The 19,623-nt window shown below is 42.3% G+C and overlaps 1 protein-coding gene across 1 annotated transcript in view; it reads right to left on the minus strand.

Moving 5' to 3' along the window:
• cacna1c (calcium channel, voltage-dependent, L type, alpha 1C subunit) overlaps positions 1 to 19,623 on the minus strand; it is a 172,929-nt gene that overhangs the window by 10,779 nt on the left and 142,527 nt on the right. The window contains exons 33-50 of the mRNA XM_029461765.1: positions 13,181 to 13,357; positions 10,437 to 10,574; positions 8,919 to 8,984; positions 8,464 to 8,555; positions 6,907 to 7,069; positions 6,293 to 6,420; positions 6,084 to 6,180; positions 5,521 to 5,623; positions 5,239 to 5,340; positions 4,935 to 5,062; positions 4,590 to 4,727; positions 3,535 to 3,899; positions 1,298 to 1,426; positions 1,066 to 1,193; positions 851 to 948; positions 635 to 731; positions 412 to 520; positions 154 to 316 (exon numbers count right to left, since the gene is read on the minus strand). Coding sequence (XP_029317625.1) covers positions 154 to 316; positions 412 to 520; positions 635 to 731; positions 851 to 948; positions 1,066 to 1,193; positions 1,298 to 1,426; positions 3,535 to 3,899; positions 4,590 to 4,727; positions 4,935 to 5,062; positions 5,239 to 5,340; positions 5,521 to 5,623; positions 6,084 to 6,180; positions 6,293 to 6,420; positions 6,907 to 7,069; positions 8,464 to 8,555; positions 8,919 to 8,984; positions 10,437 to 10,574; positions 13,181 to 13,357 — 2,421 coding nt within the window. The remainder of the gene's footprint in view (positions 1 to 153; positions 317 to 411; positions 521 to 634; positions 732 to 850; positions 949 to 1,065; positions 1,194 to 1,297; positions 1,427 to 3,534; positions 3,900 to 4,589; positions 4,728 to 4,934; positions 5,063 to 5,238; positions 5,341 to 5,520; positions 5,624 to 6,083; positions 6,181 to 6,292; positions 6,421 to 6,906; positions 7,070 to 8,463; positions 8,556 to 8,918; positions 8,985 to 10,436; positions 10,575 to 13,180; positions 13,358 to 19,623) is intronic.

Here is a 19,623-nt window from a genome sequence, read left to right on the forward strand (position 1 = left end):
AAACTAGAATCTTGATCTCCAAAATCAACCAAATTGTGTAGCAGAACATATCGTTAATCCCTCAAATTTAGCCTGTGACCCACTGGAGAGGTCTCCCCCCAACCTGTACACACACACACACACACACACACACACACACACACACACACTCACCGCCTCCACCAGACTCCCTGCGCTGCCGTGACACAGTGAGCTGGAGTCTTTTCCCAGTAGCGAGGGCACTGTGAGCGACACCGGCCGTGGTGGTCTTTGATTGGACCCCCTGGGGGTGGGGCTAGGACTGGGATCTCGGCTATTCCCATTACTGTCGTTGTACCTAAGTGAAACACATTTTTAAATGATGATTATAGATTTTAAATATGAGATTGTAGTATGACTTCTAACGGTTATGTTAAAGGTACTTAGACCTACCAGGGCCCACAGTTGACAGAGGGCAAGCTGGTGTTGAGCTTTTCATGGGAGCAGGAGCCCACTAGCCTCAGAGAGGGCACTCGCTGGTAGGAGGGGTCACTGCCACGGGCTAGAAGCAAAGACAGGAGAAGCAACCTCAACAGTTACAACATTCAGTGACCTGTTTTCCCCTCATTAAATTAAAGTATAACTGTGTTTGGTGTGTGCACAGGATGCCGTATACCTGTGGGACTGGCTGGAGGCGTGGAGCACAGCCGGCTGAAGAGGGTAGGTGAGTGACTCCGTCTTAGCAGAGGGCTCAATCCTGCCACTGCCAGAGCCTGGAGGAGGACCGAGCAGAGGGACAGTATCAGAGGATTATGTCTGCAGTGTTTACAATTTGTTTATGTGCATCCAAGTGTGAGGGTATGTTTGTGTTTATTTAGTTGGCATCTTCTACCTGATGATGTACAAGGTGGAGCGGTACAGACGTCTTCTGGGAGACGTCCGGCCTTGACTGTCTCCTCAGACACTCGAGATGGAAGGACGATCTCCGCCCTGACACACACAACCAACATGCAGCATGTAAAACTGAGTAAAATATAGAAATAATACGCACTGTACTCACATTAATAGACTAATTGTACAAATACTGTTGATCATTGTTCTACTCACCCAGAGAAGTGGGGCAGAGGAAGACTCTCCTGGGAGACTGCCACTCTCCTCCTCCTCTTCTGTCTTCTACCTCCTCTCCTTCCTCCATGGGAGTCAACTGCTTACATGTTTCATCATGATACACCAGCCTAATGAGCCCGCACAGACACACACAGAGGAGTTGAAGAAAGACACGCACCGACACTGAGAAAAATGTAGCGATATAAATGGCGTGTGTTTGTTTCAGCAGTACATGTCAGAGGAGAGCGAGTGGTCGTCCTCGAGGTACTTCCTGTCGTCGCCGTAGCTCTCGTCATACGTCTCCTCCGTTGACTCCTCGCCTCTTCGGATGATTGGCAGGTGGCTGTCACTTGAGTCCGAGCTACCAGCAAACAAACAAGCACACAACCAAAACAAACAAACAAAATGAACAAAACACCGACCACAGATGGAAAAACAGGTAAACAAATAGGCAGACGGATGTAAACATAAACACACAGAAAACAAAGAAGCAGCTGATTAGCAAAAACCTCAGAGAGGAGCTTAGGAGGAGAGACTGAGAAACCCACTGAGGCATGTAGGAAAAGGAAAGAGGAGAAGGGAGAAGAAGAAAAAGAAAAAGCTAGAGAAAAATAAGGAGGAGAAGCAGGTGGGAAATACAACTATTGTATTGTTAAAGCAAGACGGTAAAAAGCATCAAAAAGGCAACACCTGGAATATGACATCCGACAGCAGGACTGAGGTGCAGACATCTTTAAAAAACAAAGTTTGGATAATGGCTTGTTACAGCTAAAAGACAAAAGGCCAATGGAATCAGATGCTGTCTGTTCTACTCATCTCTCAAGAAGTGAAAACAACGCCGACATTAACCTGGATGCGATTGTGTTAGAGATGTTTGTTGTCAAGTTTAATCTTAACTCTTAGCATATCATATGGATTAGTGTAAACTGTATTCTCTTAATATTCCAAAGATGTCTTGCCCCCCTATATGTCCACATCTGTTTCATACTCCAGACTTAAGCTTTGAGGAGACGTCCTGACATCTGGAGTTTAGTCTTTTCTTCTTCACCAGATAGTTTGCGTAAGTGTTACAGCATGGCAGCTCCCCAAAATCATCTGTTAATACTTTTGTTACACATAAAAACTGCCTTAGCTTGCAGTCAGCAGTGCCCATCCATTTTTAAATGATGGACACCCACAAGTACAAATAACATTTTCTTTTTTTGTTCAAGCACTAGCACATATACTTCTCCTCAGAACTGCCTGGTGAAGAAAAACTACATTTCTAAATGTCAAAATGTCCCTTCAATCCACAGCTACTTAAGCTGCTCCACAGCAACCTCTGGGTTAGAACAGCATTTGGTAATAACCTGACTGTTCGGAAAGAGTTTGATCGTGTTCCCTCCACTTTGCAGCTGGCCGCAGGTTACCCCGGCACTAAATCATGCAAATCCAAAGAAAATCTTTGCTTTGCCTGTAATGGAGCAGTGAGGTCGAGATAACTTACTGTCTCTACACATGGAAAGAGAATAAGTTCAACCCCCCTCTCTAATTTACTGTGACCGGGATGTCCTTTACTTAGGATCTTAATCTTCAGAGGACCCCAATCACTACTCGCAAGATGACCTTTCTAGTATCCAAACAGTTTGTGAACAGAAATAGAAGTTTAGAGCCCTGCTAGCTAATAATGCCTGGAAGCTGCAATGTTTCTTCAGGAAGGAATGACATGTTATCCATGTTGCTGTTCTCGTAGGCTTCCCATTAATAAAGCTAAACGTATAACGTTTTTCCTTGAGGCTGCTGCTATTTGTGGGCGATAAGGGTCAAGGGGACAATGAATATCCAGAGCAAAGTTCAGCAGAAGATAGGACACAAACATTGTGTCTAACCCAGACCTGTCATACAACAGCAGATAACAGCAGCAATAAGAGCCTTTGATAGGAAACGTTTGGCCGTGTTGCCCCAAACAGTCCATCCACAGCTTTGGTAGCAGATTTTGGAGTAGCAGCATAGAGCCTGGCTTCTGCTGTAGCAACTTAAGCATTATGTGCATAGCAAGTCTCACTATAGCACGCGGGCAGCGATTCCATTTTATGTAGCATTCTGAAACCTTTTTGCACGCAGTTAGGGGATTAACACAACACACACATACACTTTCTCTCTCTGTCCCCTGGCAACATACCGCATGAGGGTGTCAAAAAAACACGTCCTGCTTGCCACCAGAAGCAAAAGACGGGGAAAGAGGGGAGGAAGGAAAAATAGAAAGTGAAGGAAATAGAAGAACCATTTATGCCCGTAGTGAAATGTCATGTTGTTTATTATGTTCACTGGCTTGCTAAATGTCTGTGATGATGGTCGGGCAATCATTTTGGCCCCAGTTCAAACGTAAAGTAGGAAAGGAAAAAAAAAAAGACACCAATTCAATTAAAGAAAAGCAAGTTAAACATTTGATTAGACGCAGATGTAACCTGCCGTCCGGCCCGCACTCACCTCTTTGGAGGGAAGCACCATGCTGATCTCGGCAGCAGGATGGGGGTGAGCGGCTGTCCTGTGTGCCCGTCCACAGTGCTTATGGACGGGCTCGGGAATCGACTGATGCCCTGGGTCGTCACCCCGACCATGCTTGTGTTGTTGGCGTTGTTGATGTTGGCGTTGGAGCCTGACGAAGAGTAAGAGGAAGGGGTGAAAGTGGTCGAGTCCATGAGCTTCTCGTGGGACGGGCTCTCGCCTTCGCAAGGGGAGCCCTTCTGGCTGATGTGCAAGGGACGCTGGGAAGTGAAGGACTGTGGGAAGGAACTGCGGCCATCGCTCTGGTTGTAGTAGTTGACGTGGTTGCTGAACAACCCACCCGTACGCTGTGGGGGGGAGAGGGGGTTAAAGGAAAGCCAGGAAATTCAAATATTGTCCAGGTCAAAATATCTTTATATCTTACTATGCTCAAACAATCAATCAGAAGTACTCCTGTCTCATTCACTGCTAGCAGCAACACAACTCTACTCAGCTGAGATGGACATGCAAAGCAAAGGCCTTGTGTCACAAACCTCTTAAAGTGCTCAAAAAATATTATACATATATATCTGTGTCACATACTGTACGTAACAAAGTAACAAAATACAGCAGTGAACTAAATAAAGGGCGTGAATGTGGCAATGACATGGACAATGGAGGCTGATAACTAGCATAACTCACCTTGACACGAATAGGTGTGTGTGTGTAGTTTTTGTCAGAGACTTACCGTTGCATTGCTTAACTGTTGTTCTTATTTTGCAATTTGCGGCCACTGGATGTGCTTCTAAAATGCATAAACTAATTAATAACATTTTGCCCAGTATCTAAAATGATTAGTAGCCAAGCTATGCTATGTGATGGAAAGTGAGCTTTTCTTTTTAAATGTCGCTTTGAACCTCTGAGCACATGCAAGCATGTCTGTGTATGTGCATGGAGCAGTAATATGGCTTCAAGCTGGACGCTGATCAGCTCTCTCTCGCTCTCGCTCTCTCTCTCTCTCTGGAGAGTGAGTGAGGGTGTGTGTATCCAACCTTTACCCTGAAGATATCGTCCTCGGATGCAGCCGACACAGGCTCCTTCAGGTCTTTATTATCCAGCTCCTCCTCCACGGTCAGGTCTCCAGAGATGGCCCTCCGGATCTCTGGACCAATGTCATGTAATGTCCGCAGGCCCGCCTACACACAGACCAAACACACTGTAAGTGTTGCACTTTCATAGAATAAAACAGAGACCGACGTGTTTATTTAGGGGTCAAAACCCATTTTGGGATCCATCAAAGGCACAATTAGAAAGATCTACTACCGTCTTCTGAATTTCCTGACAATGCAAACAAATATACACAGATTTATGATCACAAACAAAACCTCTGTATGTTTGTGTACCTGCAGAGAAAGGGCTGTTTTGGGGGCCACCTTGGCCACCAGCCCTTGTTCTTTCCTCTTCTTAAACTTGCGGAAATATTCCTGGATGAGGAATGTCGCGTAGAACTTCCCGACTGTTACCTCATCATCTGCAAGAAATAGAAATATCATAATTAGGATAGGTTAATGCTTAAAATAATACCACAGTTTTGATCTAAGTAATAAAAGAACATGAAATCACAGTGTGTAGTGTTCGCATGTTCTATAGTTGTGCGTATTGTTAGATATGGAGGAGCTACATTACTGTGTTGCAGAGTATACATACCTCCAGCAGGGGGCACTACTTGATCCAAGAGCTTCATGCTGGTTCTCTTCCAGATCTTCTTCACTATCGCCCTCAGTTCCTCATTCGCCTGCTCCAGGTTACCTGGACACGCACGAACAGTATACATAAAAAGGAAGAAAAACACTAGGACTGGGAAATATGGGAATACATTTACTTCCTACCTTATGCGCCACATATGTATACATACTGATGTGCCCACCATTGTGTGTGTGTATCTTGTGCCTGTACAAGTGCATGAGAGTGATTGTGTGTGTCTGTTACCATCCGTCTTGATCCTGAGTGCGGTTCTGACCAAGGCAAACAGTGTGGCGTTGAACATCACTGTTCCATCGCTGTTCAGAGGCATGTTCATCGACACCAGACGCTACAATGAGAGAGAACATTTTGTTTGATCATGCAACAATTTTAAAATAAAAACATATACATTTCCTTCTGTCAGCTGGCAGCATCTATTGGCAGCTGACAGTTTGCTGAAAATGAGCAGACAGTGGTTTGACACTACGGTCACTGTTCATTTTCCTCCAGAGAGACGTCGATGTCTAAATATCTAAAATATTTTCTCTGTACGATCTGTTGTCAATGTGCCATTTGAGTCACTGTGGAAGGTGTCATGAGCTGTCAATATGTCCTCACATTTATATCACAAAGACACATTTCTTTATATTTATCACGCTTGGCAAATAGAGGGGTTTTAATTCTGCCCAAAGCAGAAGCAGAAAGAATTCTGAATACGTGAATTTGAAAGCATGATCAAACAATTTGCATATTTTCTGCAGCCTTCACACCACATTTGGGACCATGTGTGTGTGTGCGTGTGTGTTCACCTTGCAGGCCACTCTGTGTGGACAGAGCTTCCCAAAGCCCAGGGGAGGCTGGATTCTCCGCAGCAAAGTCACCACATCCAGGTGCTTTATCCTCCCCCTGGAAACAGCACAGACGTCACACAATAGCTTACAGTGACTCTCTACACAACCTCTGCATAATGAATGATGAATTATATGAGTGACATGTTGTTATTTCTCTGTAAACTTACTTGGCTTCCGGGTCATATTCAGCCCAGATCCTCTTGAATTCGTCAAGATGATGCGGCCCCAGGATTGACCAATCACGTGTCAGGTAGTCAAAGTTGTCCATGATGACGGCCACAAACAGGTTGATGATCTGGGGAGAATCAGGGACCAGTCAGAAACTACACTAACAATACAATATAGATGACCTGTTTCAATTTAAAGTAACATCATGCAGTGAATCACTCTAAATCTGTACATTTTAAAGATTAGTTCAACATTTCGGGAATGTGCTTATTCGCCTGCTTACCAAAAGATAGATCAATACAACTGTCAGCGCGGTAAATATTGGGCTATAACCAGAGGAGGATTAGCTTTGGTCTAAAAGCAGGGGGAAACAGCTGTCCGGGTAACACAATCAGCCTACTAGCACCTCTAGTTATATGGTGACGACAAGACTTAAAGAATTAAAGAAATAGTCCGTCAAATAAAACCACTACATGTTATATTTTGTCCAGTCTTTGCGCTTGTTGCTTCATATTAACAGACAGTATCAAGATCTATGAACTATTTGGTGAGACTTTAATAAAAGTCTTTCAAGCGGTTTAAAAGAGGAACATAACTTTCTCACTGTACTCACCAGAAAGGCACAGAGCATGTAGAAGCTGACAAAGTAAATGATGGCAAACTGGCTGCCACAGTCCTCGTGGGCCGAGTTGTTCTCATTGGTTGACCCTTTCTCGCACGGCCGATTAGGCGAGCAAGCCAGCATGATCTCCTGCCATGCCTCACCTGTTGCACATCTGATAGATAGACATGCATGCACACACCCGCACAGATAGGCACACACGTTGACGCACATATGCATGCAAAGATACGCACATACAAATACAGATACATTAGAGGTACACATACAGGCATAGATGTGTGCATGTGTGCACCCATGCACATGTTCATTTATGCATTAACACACATAGAGACACATGGATGTATGTGTACGAACACACAAGCATATAGAAACACACACACACACACACACACACACACACACACACACACACACACGCACATAGATACAAAGACAGAGAGAGGCACATAAACACAAACACATATGAAAAAGTGTTAGTGTGAGCAAAATATTAATTCATAATTATATCCTGATACACTGAATTTACAGAGCGACAGCAAATAAATGTTATTTCATATTTGCTTTTGTTGAGCTGAAGATCAAACTACAACTTCTTCCATTCTGAATACTTCAGTACTATTGAGCTTTCTAACTCTGCAGGTTTGCCAGGTGATCATTTTTGGTGTGTGTTGCTATTATTTAGGAAATGTTGCACACAGCAGTATGAAGTATCCAAGTATCCTGTCTCTCTGAAGGAAGCGCATTGCTATGATATATTCCATGAAGGGGTCAGCACATAAAATATGAACGAATAGAAAAGATGCTTTTTATGATTTAATGGAAAAAGATTGCTGCCAAATCATATCATTAGTTGATCAAATCTGATGTACCCTTTCAGTTTCTGTGTTCAGGTGTCCCCTGCATGGAATCTTACCATCATTGCCACCACACAGGACAGAGAGGTTTCTGACACTGGATCCAGGCAGTTTAAATGTTTTATCAGTAGAGTCCTCTGACAACTGCAGAAGGTCTGATCCTCAGTGGACCAGAACATTTAGCAATAAATCAGTCATGTTTACAACAGTTATCAGCTTACTACTGCTTTGGATGCTGTTAAAGCTGCTAAGTAACTGCTGAGTCAGATCTTTGGTGATAATATGGGGATCGCTGCTACATACTTACAACTGGAACTCTTTAACTCTTGGCACAGTGGCAGTAACATGGTCTCATAGTACAAACTTTAACAAAACATTATCCCACATTGGTTCTTGTGCCATTTTATTAACCTGCTGCTGCCATAAAATCAGTCAGTGGTAACGTCAAATGTAAAATATAAAAAGCTTTTCAGAGGAAATGGAAGAGAGAAAATATAGGAGATCAAAAAAGGAAAAAGATAAGTTATTGTCACTCAGGTAACAGGAATTAATGATGGAGGAAGAAGTTATAAAATAGAAAGCGCAGAAGATGTTGACTTTGAAACAATGAACAAAGGTTAGATATTAAGAGTGGGCGGGAGGATGAAGATGAGGGAGGAAAAGAAAGGATGAGGAGCGTAGTTGTCTTCCTCACCTGAAGAGTAGCAGGACTGCCTGAGGGAACGTCTGGAAATTGTTGTTCCTGTTGATCTCCGTGCCGTCCCGCAGCGCTATCTTACCAAACATCTGCACAGGAGGGGGGAGGAAGTAGTCACAGCACACAGGATATGACGTCAGCATTTGACAGGAGGAAGTGATTGCTCTCTGGGACAATCAGAATTAGAGGCCGCTGCAATCATCAGTGATACAAACAACTCAACAGGAGAGACAGGAGGACCGACAGAGGGAAAGGCAGAGGAGAGACAAAGACTAGCAACAGCTAGAGGAGGAAGAGGAGTGGAGGAGAGAGGGACGACGTGACCAAACAGGAACTCTGGATGACAAGACTCCAGGAGGACAGACACAGGATGGAGGCCAGCTGGAGGAGAGAGGGAGAGAGAAGAAAACACAACAGAGGGAGGGAAACAAGGTGACAAGACAACAGCTTACCTGCATGCCGATGACAGCGTATATGAAGAATAGCATCACTATAAGCAGAGCTACGTAGGGCAGAGCCTAAAGAGGAGAGAGACACTTTAGTGGCAAGTAGTCTACAGCATTATCCTGCACCAAGGCTAGAGTCCATTCACTTTCATTCAAATTTCACACCTCCAATTCGTCTACCACTGAGGAAATGTTTGTTAAAAAATGGTGCATTTCTTTGTTTTTCAATTTAGCTGGTGCGTTATGAAAGTGAACTGATCTGCAGCCCTGTGTGGCACAACACCAAAAACAATCCAGGAGAAATCATCTGACTTAGGAGTGATAAACCTCAGTAAATACAAACTGCTCTCTAAGTTTAGCCAGGAGACCAGTCCCACCGTGGTGTGGATGAACCAACCCGGGGTCAGAACATGTATGCCTTTTATTTTCACACACTATGGGACACTGCGTGGATCTGAGCTCCTGGCTAACATTACCCCTGTGACTTTGAGAGCGGGGCCAAATCATGACGGGTAAATGAAAAAGTTCAAATTGGATTATGTGTCAATATGTAATCTACTGATACATTTGTAGTTTTCTTAAAAACAAACAAAAAAGCCTATTTGTGTTAAGTGCAGTAAGATATTAATGAGCACAGCTGATCTGAAACCTAATACAAGTCTTTTTGCTGCATCACCAATGCTTCAAATGTCAATGTCTGCACTGTAACATGAAGTGGCCCGTCTCAATTAACACAAGAGAGAGAACAGATTATTTTATTTTTCCCCATAACTCTCTATCAAATGATTTGTATTTTTTGGTGGAGTGCTTCGTTAAACTTATCTACTGCTTAACCCGCCTACAGGGAATGGTGAGCTCTCAGGAGTTAGTCGTAGGGTGTTGGAGGGAAAGGGAGTAGAAGAAAAAGTGGAGAAAGAAGAGGAGAGATGAGGAGGAAAGAGAAGAAAATAGATTGCTGGTTAAGGTTTTTTAGTTCCTGCCTGTTTCCCAACTTTATGTACCTAAATCCCTTCCTACCTCTGCAACAAGACTCCTAAACCTCCTCTCCGTTACCTCGCACCATCCCTCGTTCTTTTCCTCCTTCCCCATCTAGACTAATCTGTTCGACCTCCCACCCTTACGATTAAAAAACATATAGGAGGCGGAGACGAGGAGGGAGGAGGCAAGGAAAGGAGAGGTGGCTTGTGAGACTCTACCAGGCTGGATTTACACAAGAACAAGGATATTTTTAGCCCCATGTGACTCAGATATGCAATTACAAGATGATTTGCCCCAACATTAATAACAGTAAACTAGCCTATTCTTGATTAAATAAGCAGATTAATGCACTATGTCAAGTTTGGATGACAAAACCTGTGATAAACTCTGCTGTGAAAAGTCAAATCTAGATTAAATGCTACACTGGACTCCAAAAAAGGGCTCCCATCTGAGTCACATTAGGGTTAAAGCTCCACTTTCTCTTTAACATTTCGTGTGTAAACCCAACCCCCTGCTCTAGCATGTTGTGTCCGGTTCTCCCCTCACTTGGAAGGATTTGATGAAGGTCCACAGCAGGGTCCGAATCCCTTCCCCGCGAGACAGCAGCTTCACCAGCCTCATCACGCGGAACAGCCGGAAGAAGGTGATGGAGATCCTGGCGTTCTCTTCAGAGTTCTGCAGTCCCTTTTGGTGGGGTTTGGTGTTTTTTTTTAAGAAAAAACACAGGACGCATGGGGACACATGCAGATAGGTAAGGGAGGGAAACATACGCACACACATACACACAGGTAAAGATGAACATACAGACATACAAACAGACATATGCAAAAATGCAGACGTACAAGTAACATTTGTATGCATATTCCCAGCCACAAATATATGTGGATGTAAATATGTATAACATATACACACACACACACACGCACACACACACACACACATACACACATACACACCGAGTTAATAAATGGTAATCTGCGTCCTACAAAATCCCATCAAAATCAACTGACAAAAGAGATCTGGGAGAGAATCGGGCAATCATGCTTATTTTTCTGGCATCATGGAAAAATCACTTGGCAACAAAGAGATTGACAAACCATCATTTGGCTTCCTAAATACACCTGCTTCAACATCTCGTTCTATTAAAGATACATCTAACCGTGCACTCTTTGAATACTGAACTATGAAAGCTAAAAACGGCTTCATTCAGTCTTTACTGGTATTACTGGTTGAGGCATTCTGCAGTTACTTCTACCTCACCGCGACACTGTCATGAGTAAAGTGAAGAACACACTCTTGGGTTCATCTAGCCTTGCAATGACATTTGACAAACAAGCATTAAAATGCTTTTCAGAGCCACTGAAGTACCGTATATCATTTTACGAAGCTAAATTGGTTATTCTGCACTATTACGGCCTAAAAGTCAAACAGCTGACACCAGGCTAGAGAGGCAAGCTCTTTCATAAAGCACTGATAACAACATATACAGTACAAAACTCCTAGCCTGCAGGCAGATTCCTGTTTCAATAAACCATGCAGGCAGGCTAATTGTTTGTCTGTGACAGAGCAACTGGCCACAGGGAGAAATAATCCCAAAATGACTTTCAGATGGATAAGATATTACTGCACAACGCAGCCACTGCCAGGTAATAAAATATATTTATATTCATTTCTTAAACTTGACTTGTTGTTGACATGACGTCCTCCAATGAACATGCAATATTTCCCCTCTCAAAGTATTTAAGAAATCTATTATTTGGTATACTTGAAAGTTGCAGTTTATTGAAAATATGCCTTAGTGAAGCTCTGAAGCTTGAGAGGCACTGTAGCTTTCTAACTGTCTATTGTCCCAGTACTCATCCACAGGAAATAACTCCATGATGAAATATTCAGCCATCTCACTGAGTGCTATTCTAATACAGATTTATTTATTAATGCTGCTGCTGCTCATTCTCAGGGACAAAAAGGTGGAAAAACAAAGGCAACATGAGGATTTGTGTAAAGCATTAAGCAGTTTAAACAGCAACTAAGGACCCAGTTCATTCACCATTATATTGCAAACAGCATATGGATCCATCCGGTGAAGCCTTTATACATCTACCAAATCACCAGCAGCCATAACAGCAGAAACAATTACGCAACAATGCAAAGAAAAATATACTATCAACAGCTAATTACATAAATCTGCCACACTACACCTGCCTTCATAATACTTAAAGACAAGATCATCTGATCTGACCTCTAAAATCTGTTTCAAGCCATTAGTGTTTTTCCAAGAGGCCATCAAATATTTATGCTAATCCCACAGATAAAAAAACACAGTGTGCTCCTAACAAGAACTTGCCATTCTCCACACATCTTACTGCAGTTTGGGATAACAGATGTCATATGCTACTTTTCAAGTGTTCAGAGAAATAAGTCAAAGTGTGTCTAAAACGGTTAATTTCACCACACTCATTTTATCATTCTATCTCTCTGAGATAGGTTTGGGTTCTTTCTAAGAGCAGAGGTTGTTGTTTTTTGTCTGGTGACGCTGTAGTGTCGACAAGTAACCCAAGACATGAGTTGTCCCAAACTCCACTGACAGATGTGCAGAAAATGACAAATCCTTGTGAGGAATGTAAGTCAGAATTCTGTACTGCATGTAATACCACAACTGGACCACAATGGGGACCATTGCTCCATTGAGAGAGTGGGGCAGTGAGCGGGAGAGGTACAGTGAAAGTAAGTTCAACAAGAAGAGAGAGAGAGAGAGAGAGAGAGAGAGAGAGAGAGAGAGAGAGAGAGAGAGAGAGAGAGAGTCTGAATATGAAGAATAGTTTGAATTATTCAGAGACATCCAAACAAATAGATTGATTTACAGATAGGTAAGATAGACAGATAGCAGGCCAGTGGAGAAGAGTGAAAGAGAGAGATACAGCTTGATAGCGTGACCATGATGGCTTGCACTCATGACGAAGCACTGAAGGTACCACACCCATAAGGGAAGGGGGAGCAAGTTGCAAGCCATGGGGGAGGAGAGGGCAGCGGACGCCATGGCAATAACAATAGCCACTCAAGGAAGGTCACACAACTCCAGTTATACCAGGCCTGCACAATACAGCGTCCTTTCACCATACACACACACACACACACACACACACACATATAAATATATATGTATATAAACATGTAAAAGTACAAACAACAGCTATATAACTATAACTCCGGACATGCTGCAGAAGATGACAGCAAGAGGGACAGAGGAGAGGTGCCGGCACGAATGGAGAGCCAAAGGTTTCGGATCATACCATGGGTGGCGTAGCAGAAGGAAGGATGGAAGGATGGAGGGATGGAGGGATGGTGGAGGAGGTAGGGAGGCGGACGAGGTTACCGTCGGAGCGTACCATTGGCCTTACCACAGGGGGGTGAGAGGAGGAAGAGGAGGAGGAGGGCGAAGAGGTGGAAGACGAGGACGTGTCAGCTGGCTTTAAGGAAAGGCAACAAAGATCAGCACCAGAGCAGCGCCTCGGCGTGTGTGTGTGTGTGTGTGTGTGTGTGTGTGTGTGTCACTGTGCATGTGCAATATGTGTGTCTTTTTGTGCTCTTATGTGAAAAGTAGTGAGAATTTGCACCAGCCCTAAAAATAACTCACAAACCCGCCAGGCTACCTTTGGGTTCAGTCTCTGATCAGCCCTCACATGGTGGAAAGGTGAAAGAAATCATTTCATCTGGGCCAGGAGGGAGAATTCTGAATATAGAGACTGAACCCATCCTGTGTGAGGGCCAAATCCGGCTGAATCCCAACACTAACAGATGGAAACATGGAGAACTTTAAGATATTGGGGAATTGCTGTCAAACGCCTTTAGGGCCAAAATAATGAATGATGGTCTGGGGCAGCGACAAGGGGGAAAAGAGCGGATTGTGTACGTGTCTATGCGCAACATATCCTTTATCTTGTGAGCGTGTGTGTGTGTGTGTGTGATGGGGGATGGAGGGCGCCTCTGTAGCTATCTGTTTTTCTTTCTGCCAGCTGAAGCTACAGTACAGTAACAGTTCAAGCTTTAGCTTAACTCGGGCTACGTTTACCAAATGCATCTGGGCATTAAAAAGGACAATGCCTCCTTAGAATATGTGTTATTCAAGCTTTTCTCTGATCTGAGAATAGTCCAGACCCCAGTGAAACTTTCATCTACTTTCAGGTCAAAGATGCATCAGAATGCCACAATAAAAAAAGGCAGAATGCTTTTGGAAATAAGAGCCCACAAGTATTTAAAATAACACGAGAAGCACAAAGCTAACATACTGTAGGGAGACACCCACTGGTCATCTCTGGTATTACGACATTTTACACCACTGGGAGTGATAGATTAAACTACTTCAATCTATGACTCAGGAGCGCTTCACTCTGCTTTGGTGTCGGCCCTGTTAAAATGCTTTACCACAAAATGAAGCATTTAAAGGAATTCTAACAGAGCCATACACACACAACTTTATGATCACACACACTAATGATGCACACAGAGTTATAGGTTACTATATACTTTTGTCAAGTATTATTGATACTTATACACTTGTATTACAAGTGTGTACTCTTTGGGAAGGGATAAATGGTCGAGTATGAGCGATTGAAGAGAGGATATATATATATATGTGTGTGCGCGCGTGTGTGTGTGTACATGTCTGATGAAAAGACCAGAGGCATTAGGGTGTGAAGGGAAGTACAGTTGGAAGGGAGGGTGGGAGGGAAAAGTGATGGATAAAAGGTGATAAGGATGAGTTGGAAGAATGGGAAGGAAGGAAGGAAGGAAGGTAGGGAGGTAGGACGGAGGGAGGGAATATGGCACTTATTCAACAAAGTGCAGATTACTTTAAAAGTGAAATATGGGAGAATGTGTGTGTTTGTCTGTGTGTGTGTGTGTGTGTGTGTGAATTACTCAAAGGGCCAGCTGGGTCAATTGAAGCATAATTTGAATCTGAAATTGCTTCAATTTGTACATGAAATCAAAGCTGTGAACCAGAATCAGAATTAACCTCAAATCATTCCTCATTTAATAATTATCATAATATATAATGAAATTTCAGTTTCATTGTCATACTTCTCATTTTGAAGAGACACAAAGCAACTGTGGACTTAGAGGATCCGTTCATGGCTTGTAAGTTTAGCCAAACAAAAATAAATAGAGAGAAGTGCGTTCAGGCTCAACTACAGTGCTGATGTGAGTTACTGTAGTTGCAGCTCATCTGATTTATGAGCTCATTTTAAATTGACTTGAGCTGTTTTCACACATTGCGCGTCTTGTTTTCAATCAAAAAATGTCATCAATTTAGTCAGTACAATCGGCAACATGGGTTTCTTAACCTCGATTTGAGGTTTGTGCTAGGTGCGATTCATACATTTGAAATTGGAACACTGCAACATAAAAGTCCATTTAATTTGTAATGTGCTGGGATTAAAAACACACAATTTACTAATATAAAAATCCTTTGAAAAAAAAAATATATAGCAGATAATTGGTATGAAAAGCACGAGAGACCCATGTTACCCAGCTTGCATTTCAGGTGAGCAAGCAGCACCGCAAACCAACGAGAAAGAAGACAGAGAAAGACAGAGATAAACATCCATAAAAGAAGAGTTAAGTGAACTGAAACAGCTCAGAAAGAGAAGGAGAGAGATGGAGAGGAGAAGAGGAGGCATTCCGAAAAGAGAGAAATAGATGCAGTCCATACTGGCATCGTCTGCAAGACACCGCTCAGAGCAAACCACTACAAATCTGTTCACACTACTTCTACTCAAAACAAAAAAAAAAACATAAAACATAAAAGAAACCATATGAAATTTAAGAAGCACCCGCAGGTTGCTGGGGAGAATTAGAGACCCAGGATTAAGAAAGTATTCTGATTCGATGACCACAAAATGTGCAGCTAATCTAAAGTAAACAAGCACCCAGCAGAGCAACAAAGTGGGCGCACTCAAATGAGAGACTTTAGCCATTTAATATTTACTAAAGGCAAAGTGAAAACATTTTAAAAGCTGGCCTGTTACTGCACTTCGCTGTGTACTTAGGAATGCAATGACAGAGAGGTAGCTGTTGGCAAGCTGCTGCTATCAGTTTCTAACTTCATTGCTCAGTACCTTAAAAAGCATTCACTTGTGCTTTAGTGCGTCGTGAAATGCAGTAGCAGGCTAAAGTCTAAAATGTCTCGGTGACAGGGTCCCAGCTCCAAAACAGACAAGAGTTCTCAAAAGGATTGAAGTGCGGAGGGTTTCTTAAAAAAGAAAAATAGAAAAGGTAGCTTGAGTGTCTCATCACCCAAATCATTAAAAAACACCAGAAAATAGGACAAAAAAAAAAAAAAAAAAAAGGACTTGGGGCATGCCTTTAGGTTAGGAAAATAATGAAACATTCAGAAAGAACTGCAAACCAATCAACAGAATCAATCAAACCAAATCAAAAGGCAAAAGCAAACCAAAGTGCAACATCGGTGACTTGTATAGATGAGAAAGATGTATATCTCTGGCCCATTAAACCTCAGTATAACATGCCTCATTATACATGACATACCTCAGTATGGAATCACACTGAGGTAACATTTCTGTTGGGAACTGACTCAAATTGTTCAGCCTTTTGTTCAATGTCTATGTACATATTTATACACTCCTCTTTCCTTTTCTTTGTTTAAAGATCAGATACATGCATTGTATGCAAAGCAACACCAGGATATAGACAATGTATAATACTCTTTAGTGCAGTTTTGAAATGACCTGGTGGTCAGCCTCTCATGGGGACAAATGGATTCCCTTTCGAAAGGCCCCAAAAACAACTGCGAAGCTCACACACCCCTGGGATACACTAACCTTATTTGTATGCCTGACCAGTGCTGTGTAAGGTGGAACACACTGCCTTCCACCACGGGGCAACATACCGGTGTACACATGTGCATATCTTTTCTCTGCTTCATGTCCTCAAACCAGCAGCAGGCTGAGGGTGTGAGAGCATTCCAGGCAGATCTATACTTAATGTAAATCCCACAATGTATCTATAATTGATGTGACATAATCAAAAACTGTTGAGGCTTGAATACATAAATGTTTCACTCGAACCTGAGACTTGGGCTTAAAAAAAAGGGTCATCTTCTAAAAGGAATAGTTCAATATCGTGGGAAATGTTCTCATTTGCCTGCGTGCTGAGAGTTAGACGAGTACCGTAGATTGATACCACACTCAAGTCTGTACGCTTGATATTAAACTGGACTCAGCCGTTTGCTAGCTTAGCTTAGCATAAAGACGGGAAAGCAGGGGCAAGCTGCTGACAGTAACGTTAATGAGCAATAATTACATTAAGAAATAATCACCTACAACTGTTGCATTTAGAAGAGACAAGATGCTGTATGTTTTAATTGCTTTGTAGAAACCAAGCAAGGACTGTGTGTCTTCATTAGCTGATACGAATACACAATGTATATCAAAGTTAGACTCATAGAGAGCTGCCTCCTCATTCAGTCCCCTGAGGAACTGTCACTGGATGTTTGCTACTAAAGATGCAAATGGAATAAAGTGATACTCTCCTACAAAAAAAACTGCTTCAAGGTGTAAAGTAGTAAAATATAAAAATGTGACACTCAGCTCTCTGGTCAGTCTGATCATAGTACAGAATTATTTTCTTCTCTGGCAAAATCTGCACACACAGCAAAATGTATCCTCTCTTCTAATGTTAAAAGAAGAGTTCAGACCAGCTACACTTTGCTTGGTTTTCAGCCAATTCTCCTGCCAGAGTGCACTTTGAATATCACATGAATAAAACACCAATTATCCCTGAAGTGTAAATACGACAGACACTCAACATTTGACTTGTGTTTGGGATATTCATTCTTATTCAGCCCCACTGTTGACCATAGGGCCTCCACATCGATAATAAATGAATTCATACATACATTTACATAACTTTCACAGGTCCTGGGTAAATCCATTTATGGATCAAATTGTTCCCCATGTCTGCACATTACTATTGTCGGACAAAAAAAAAGAAATTTCTCATTTGAATTTAAATTTTCCCTGGTGATTTATGAATTGAGAGCGTTCCATGACCCTTGGGTCAAAACACTATTGTTCAAAAATGAGTATCTGAATTCAATCTCTTTCCAGAAAATCTTTCGTTTGCAGAAATGAGAATCTTCTGTTAACATTATATACAGTAACAGGCCTAGATATACCACCTTTACATCTGTCATGCTATACAGTGTCCATCATGCCAGGGGAATGGACATAATCCCCTGTGGCAATGATAAAAGATCCAATAAATGTGAAATCAAACCAAGTGCTGAGACAATGCAATAGGTTCTAATGGCAAATGCAATTGTTTGTGATGCTATTGATGCTCAGCAGACCGAGGCATGAATACCTATCTGAAGCAGCTTCAAATGTTAGAAAACATATACGAAATAATACTGGAACTAAGAGAATTAGGTTGTAATTACAGCATTATTACACTGCTGAAGAGACATGTGCAGGGGTGCTTTGAGAACAAGTTGTTTTGCAGCCTCCATTGTTATAAACATTACATTTTAACTAAAAATAATATAATGGAGTAATGATAATGTTAGCACCCCAACAGCTAACATATTAATGAATTAAACCGACCATGTCAAAATGTATTTAGACGTCAATGGTCAAAGTTCTCCAAATAAAACTGTAACATTTAGTCTTCCATACATTTTAAATTATACAAACTCTTCACTATGATCGTTTTGATTGCACTACATCTGGCTGTTTTCACTGCCAGACTTATTCAGCTCTCTTAAGCTCAAATGTAGCGCAGCTGAAGTTTCCTAATCATTTGAAAGCATGCGAGATGGGTATCAGCACTCTGTCTGTTTGTGTGTGTGGGAATGGCAGAGCAGGCAGGCAGGAAGGGAGGGAGGGAGTTGGACTACTTACGTTAACCTCAGTGATCGCTATGTCAACAATGCTACCCACAACTATCAAGGCATCAAATGTGTTCCATGCATCAACAAAATAATGCTGCGTAGGGGTGGAGAAAACAGAAAAACAACAGAAGAAAAGGACAGAACATAAGACATTTAAAAAATGGAAAGAACGGAAATAAAAAGGAGAGAGGAGAAAAATAAGACAAAAAACATTATATACATGAGCATTGGAGTTTTTAGTAGGAGAGAGGGAAAGAATCAACAAAATTCAACGGCAAAAAAAGAAAAGGAGGGGCAGTCTGAAAAAGATGGACAGCAGAGGAAGAGCAGCGGCGATCGGTCATGCTTGTCCATGAGAGGAAAATGTCAACAACAAGAACAGTAAAGAACAAATTGCAACAAAATCACAACAAAAAAACGCCCCTGTTGTTGTAGTTAAAAAATGACGTGTAAGTGTGTGATTGGTCAGTGAGTTAGTTCGGTTAGTGAGGGAATCAAACCTGAGGACATGTCACAGTCTGACAAAAAGTGGAGAAAAAAAACTCAACAACATCTGAGATACTGGAAGGAACAAGGAAGGAGGACGCAAGACAGAAACCCTTTGTGATCAAAGCTAAACCCTGCCTCTGTTCCCTCTACGTTTTAAGAAACCCGGGAAGAAGCTTGGTCTTGCTCAGGAACCCTTTGTGGTTGGGGTGGGGGGTTGGGGTTGGGTGGGGTCCCCTGAGTAGCAGCGGCCATCTTGGAGTTAAGGATGGAGGGAGAGGAGGAAGAAGAGAAAGAGGAGGCAGAGAAAGAAGGAAGAGAGATGAAGAGAAAAGACAG

The sequence above is a fragment of the Cottoperca gobio genome, chromosome 23 (assembly GCF_900634415.1).
Source record: "Cottoperca gobio chromosome 23, fCotGob3.1, whole genome shotgun sequence".
Classification (NCBI taxonomy): Eukaryota; Metazoa; Chordata; class Actinopteri; order Perciformes; family Bovichtidae; genus Cottoperca; species Cottoperca gobio.